This window comes from Terrapene carolina, unplaced genomic scaffold (genome assembly GCF_002925995.2).
Source record: "Terrapene carolina triunguis isolate 2854851 unplaced genomic scaffold, T_m_triunguis-2.0 Scaffold42, whole genome shotgun sequence".
Classification (NCBI taxonomy): domain Eukaryota; kingdom Metazoa; phylum Chordata; order Testudines; family Emydidae; genus Terrapene; species Terrapene triunguis.
The window spans coordinates 45,277,204-45,283,603 of NW_020664393.1; the positions used below are offsets into that span (position 1 = coordinate 45,277,204).

At 36.5% G+C, this 6,400-nt stretch overlaps 1 protein-coding gene across 1 annotated transcript in view; it reads left to right on the forward strand.

Annotated features, from left to right (window-relative positions):
- CSMD1 (CUB and Sushi multiple domains 1) overlaps positions 1-6,400 on the forward strand; it is a 1,543,069-nt gene that overhangs the window by 1,106,850 nt on the left and 429,819 nt on the right. The window contains exons 14-15 of the mRNA XM_029912248.1: positions 2,024-2,350; positions 3,200-3,394. Coding sequence (XP_029768108.1) covers positions 2,024-2,350; positions 3,200-3,394 — 522 coding nt within the window. The remainder of the gene's footprint in view (positions 1-2,023; positions 2,351-3,199; positions 3,395-6,400) is intronic.

Consider the following 6,400-nt stretch of genomic DNA (forward strand, 5'->3'; position numbering starts at 1 on the left):
TTTACCAGTGTAGCTTATTCCCCATTTCGTATATGAGTAAGCTATGCTGGTATAAACAGATTTATATTGGTGTAACTACTTCCACACTAGGGTCATAAATAACTTTGCTTTAAAAAGCATCTAGTTATTTTATGTTTCCTTGTTTGTGTGTTTCAAAAATTATAAAATTTATGTTTGAGACAAATAGGTTATTTAAATAATTTAATTATAATTATTGAGGGTAGAAGAAGTGGATTTTTGCAATTTTTCCTTTTAAAAAACATGCCTACTTTTAGTAATGGTGAGAGTGATGGTTCACCAAATATTCAGAAAACATGAAAACTGATGCAAATCTGGGTTTTCATAGTTCACAAACTAGTAATCTTGCAGTTTTCTTTTTAAAAATAAGATGTATTTAAAATTACAAGCTGCTTTAAAATTGAGATCAGGCTTTTTTTTTTTTTTTTTTAATTTTTCTAACTCTGCTATCTACAGTGGGCCAGGTTTTCACTGTTGCTTCAACAGACCTCCAATTGTGTGCGCACAACTTGCACATGCCTTCACCCTTTTCCCCCCAATGTTCCTCCACAGGTCAGAGGACATGCACAGGTGACAGATTCTATTACTTGTGCATTCAGCTGATATAATTTGCATATGCAGTACCCTTTGGAACAAATGGGTTGTGCAGAAGAGTGAAGCAGCCTTTTGAGAATCATTGTGTGTGTGTGTATATGTGTGTATATGTGCGTGTGTATGAATATATATACACAGATATATGCATTTCCACAAAAGTGTAATAGCACTTTTCATTTCAATAATCAGTTTAGCTTAACATTTTAACTCTTGGAAACAACATTTTCAAAACAAGTTATTTAAGTCCTATAAGACAAGAGAAAATGTATTATTAAACAGTCAAAACATTGATTTCAATTTGAAACATGGTAAGGGATAGAAAAGGTCCAGCCCTTGTGTGGGGTGCAATGAACCCTCCTCTTACTCTATGTTCTCCCTGCTCAGATACCAACCACAACTCTTAATACTGGGAATTGGCCCTGGTTAGTGGTGTTTGGAGTGTAAGCCATCCCAAAAGTGTAAGAATGAAACAGAATCATGATTCACTCCTTTTCTCCCACTTGTACCATTTACCAGAGTTGGCCAATAGTAGAGGTGAGCATATATTGCCTTTGTTTTAGAAGTGGATTAGGCCATGTCTACACTACCACTTATGCTGGCAACATTTATATCACTCAGGGTTGTGAAAAAACAACCCCCTGAGTGACAGAAGTTTTGCCGGCATGAATGGTAGTGTGCACAGCGCTGTCAGCAGGAGAACTTCTCCCACCAACATAGCTACCGCCGCTCATTAAGGTGGTTTTATTATGTCGATGGGAGAGTTGAGGTGGTTTTATTATGTTGACAGGAGGCTACACGAGCGATCTTACAGCAGCACAGCTGCATTGGTACAGCTATGCCACTGTGAGCTCGCTAGTGTAGACATGGCCTTAGTGAGCATTCTTCTTTGGAACCTTTTAGACCACCACCTCACACGTGGAGACTTACAGTATCTGAAACATGAGCTTATGCTTTACTGGCACAAATTGGCTCCACATGTCATTTTTGATTGTCACAGGAGTGTTCACACAAATTCCATTACTACTTTCAAACCAGCAGACATGCATCCAGACTCCACTACTTTTATGCACATTCACTTAGCTCACAACACTATTGTTCTGTACTCTCTTGAAATGGATTCTGTTTGTGTTTCTAACAATAAATAACTTGAAAGATCTGATAGTGTCATGTAGCCACATGTGAGGAACTAAAAAATCATAAATGCATAAAAAGGCTGAAATAAATGCTAGACCAGGGAAGTAGTCTGACATTATTAAACATGATCACATTACAAGCTCCAGCTAGCAAGAGTCATGATTTGTTAGCCCAATATTCAAAACCATCCATTTTCCACAGAAAACAAAAGTAAAAAGAAACATGTTTTGTATTATTGCTAAATGTTATTTTGAGAGTCTATTATTGTCTCTCTTAGTCTCATGCTTCTTCAACTTTACTACACCATCTGGAATTATTCTTTCACCAAACTACCCTGAGGAATATGGGAACAACATGAACTGTGTGTGGTTGATTATTTCGGAGCCAGGAAGCAGGATTCATCTAATTTTCAACGATTTTGATGTGGAGCCTCAGTTTGACTACCTTTCAGTGAAGGATGATGGGATTTCTGATTTACCAGCTCTTGGCACTTTTTCTGGCAATGAGGTCCCTTCCCAGCTGGCTAGCAGTGGGCACATAGTAAGACTTGAATTTCAGTCAGATCACTCTACCACTGGAAGAGGCTTTAATATCACTTATACAAGTAAGCACCTGTTTGTCTAGTTTAATTAAAATATTATATTTAATATCAAACCCTTTCTTTGGTCACAATAATACAAAGATGAATTAAGAATGTGTGTGTTTAGACAAACAAATAATTAAATTTCCGAAGGAAAACCACTGTATGTGTGATTTTAAGATATATGAGGTCTTAGTCTTTTATGTAAATTGCAAAAATTATAGTATCTATATAACATAGATATGACACCCTTACTCTTTCACTGAAGCTTTACTGTTTTCAGTTAGTTTTCCAATATTCTGTGTAATCGCTGATGTTTGTTTACTCTTACTATATATACAGCTCAGAACCAATAACTCTTAATTTGAAAAATACTGAAAATAAGAAACTAGTATGATGTGTGTAAAAATGCATAATTGAATCTGTTACTTGGTAACCCCTCCTTCATATATCTATTGAAGTGCCTAAGTCTAAGGTGCTCTTTGTTGAGATGTCTGATAACAGATGCTGTCTTGTAAGTAACACTGCCACACTTGCTATAAACTACTGGCCCTTTTGGAAGTTTTGCGTGAGGTAAGGATAGAGTAGGCACGGAGACTGCCCTCTTAGTCCAAGAGATGTTCCACTTAAGTCGGAGGTAAATTGGCAGTAAGGCTTGTTCTCCTGCAGCCTGTGATTTTTCCTGTCCTATGGATAAATCAGTCTAAAGGCTTTCAATATGGTGCCTTGCCAAGCACTAAATACACGTTAAAAAAAAGCCCACCTATTTTAAGTGTACTTTGTGTTAAAGTAGGTAGATTTAATGTAGAATTTTTGATGTCATTTTTGCACAAGTAATCTGGTGCTTTTGTTCTATTTTCTTTTTTAAATCAGCCTTTGGTCAGAATGAGTGCCATGATCCTGGAATTCCCATAAATGGAAGACGTTTTGGAGACAGATTCCTTCTGGGAAGTTCTGTTTCTTTTCATTGTGATGACGGCTTTGTTAAAACCCAAGGCTCTGAGTCCATAACCTGCATTATGCAGGATGGAAATGTTGTGTGGAGCTCCACTGTCCCACGCTGTGAAGGTAAGGGACACACTCCTTCTTTTATAGTTACTGTCTTACATAGTATAACTATTTTATTTTTTATTGCCTTTTCACATTTAGAACATTATCAAGACTGTTTTGGCTTTTGTTTATCACTTTTTTTTTTTACAATAGTTTCAATGAATAGAGAATAGCATGTAATATCTCAAGACAATATACACATCTTTCAAAGAATAGAGTATCACTTGAAAACTTTTTGTTGTAAATGTGTTGAAGTTTTGACCACCACCTTTGTCTATTAGCTGTGATTTATGGCTAGTGAAAGGATATGGTAATTTAGATATATATGGCATATAGTGGAATGGTGGTAGCTGCCCTATAGTTTAGACTGAAGCTAGCTTCCTATTATAAGCCTGATTTGTAAATTCTACCTATAACTTCCCCAAAACAAACTATCCCTCTGAAATTTTGAATGTCATATGTCGTCATGGGGCAGATTCCTTCATTTTTACCAAAATTCCAAGAAAAATACATTTTTAAAATTCTGGTACTTTGAAAATGTATGTGTTTGTGTGTGTGTGTGTGTGAGAGAGAGAGAGAGAAATTCCTAAATGTTCATTATGTCTCCAAAATTACTTGGCTTGAAAATTCCAACTTTGTTTTCTTAGCCTTGCCTAGGAAAAGATATTAATTAGATCAGATATACAGAATACTATCTCACTGTGCTGTGCCAAATATAATATAGAAATATAATGGTCATAATAGGCCAAATCCATTATTTTCTAATGGCTAAGTGGCAGGGCATTACACAAACTTAAGCCAAGAAGCAAATAACTATTTTTCTTATGTAAACATTATGGTCAAGAAGTTGCATGGCCTCTGACCTCAGATAGTTCCAGATAATCACTGATATATTTTTTTAGATATAGGGCTAGACCTTCGTGGTGTAAATCGTCATAGTTCTATTGATGTCAGTGGAGCTACACTGACTTACACCAACTAAGGATCTGGCCCATATTTCTGTCAGTATTCTGGCTGTGCAAGAATTCATTTCTTGAAAGATAGTGTGCATTTTTAAGAAATTTAGAGATACTGAGAAAAGCTGGCAGCAATTTGATAAGATGTATTAGATGTAAGCTTAAATGCTGCACTAGCAAGATTCATAATCTTAATAGGGCCATGTAATCAATTGCTCAATGGAGCAGTTTTTGCCTAGAGCAAGAACAGTCTATTCCGAGGGGGTTTTTTCATCAAACAAAGTTTTCTGATTTTTAAATTCTATACACATAATTGGTTCAGGATTCAATATCCTCTTCATAAAACTTCATTAGAAAGTTTTCATAGGTGCACAAGCAAAGAAACCATGTTGAGAGCACAGGGAAAGAATGAGCAGGGAGAAACAAATACTGAAATGATTGTCTTCAAAGAAATACATCTGTAGGGTTTTATCCTTCTCCCACTGAATCTTGTAGGACATTTGTCATTGATTTCAATAGGAACAGGATTAGGGTCTTAATTCATCAATCTAAAAGACTAATAGTTTTTCAGTAAGTGCAGTTCTTTCAACTTAAAATAAAAATGTCATTTATTGAAAAGCTATTTCTTAGTGTAGATTTTTTTTTCTTCCGACAAAAGGTTTCTCTTTTCTGATGGTAGTTATAAACCAAGTGTCCATTGCTTCAGGCTAGTTTGGAGATAATCTGGTCTGATTGTGCATGCCCATGACTTGATTGAACTACTCTGTTATGTTCTGCTTTCAAGCACATTTAGCAATCATCGTAATAAGTGATGTGTGAAAAGTTCTTCTGCACAGGATAATGCTTTATCTGGTGCAGATCAACAAAGTTTTAATAAGACTAAATTGATTTTTTTAAAAGAATATAGGATAAATTGCACTTTTTGTCAGCTTTAAGAGAGTACAGACTAGTAGCATTCTGCTAGCTAATATTTCATCCATGGGCCTGAATCTGTACTTATTTGAACTAATGTAATTCAGGGAAAACTGTACTGAGATCAGTAAAACTATACTAGCATAAATCTTGAGTAAAATCAGAATAATCCCTTGTGAATTCAGTTTCTGTTACAAACAATATAGTAAAGATATGGCCATTAATTCACTTGTCATAGCTTCATATTATTATTAATTTGTATATGGCATTATTGGTGTTCCTGGCACTGTTTGAAGAGACTGAAGACTTGGAGTAAGATTTTGCACAGTGCATCACAGAACTCTCAGTCAAGAGGGAGGTGGAGCTAAGGTGCCTTTAAGACATCTTTAATACCCTCCAAATCCTGGGCAGCTCCTTGGCCCTTGGTGTAACATAAACAGCCCTGGGATAGCATATCTAAATTATGGCAGCCTATCCCCTGATTCCTATGGGCTTCAGTGGCGCTTGGAATCTCCCCAGAGCTGTGTGCTGTGATCCACTCTTGATAAGCTTTTCTTGCCCCCAGCCTCACCCCTAATACATACTCTACAGCACAGCTTGGGAGGGGTTTTTAGAAGACCGCCTTACAGCTTCTTCCTCAGTTCCTGTGCTGGGGCATTTCTCCCCTGTCTGGATCTGAGGTTTTTAGAGCCCTGTTACACTGCTTCCAGACCTTTTTATAAGATCTTTAAGACAAGCAGTTCCATTGACTTCAATTATTACTCACCCAATAAGGTACTACTCAGTATGAACAATGGTGGCAGAATCAGTCCAATAAATTGTGAGTCCTTGTTCTTTTATCTGTGTACCATTCCACACAAACCTATGGTGCATAGTCAAACAAAATCACTATTTATGAAGTAATGTCCTACTCCACCTACTACTCAGAAAGGTTTGAAGAATCAAGTCCTAAATGAGCTCTGACAAGACATGATGTCAGGAATTATGCCATTCAGAGAGAGGGGTGTGGGCTCTTTATAAAAAAATAAGTAAGCAGGATTACTTTTCTCATATAATACATGTCATTTATTCTTGCTTTTCAGATTTTCTTAATAGTTAACTGAACACTCTGTGTGTGTGTGTGTGTGTGTGTGTGTGTGTGTGTGTGTGTGTGTGT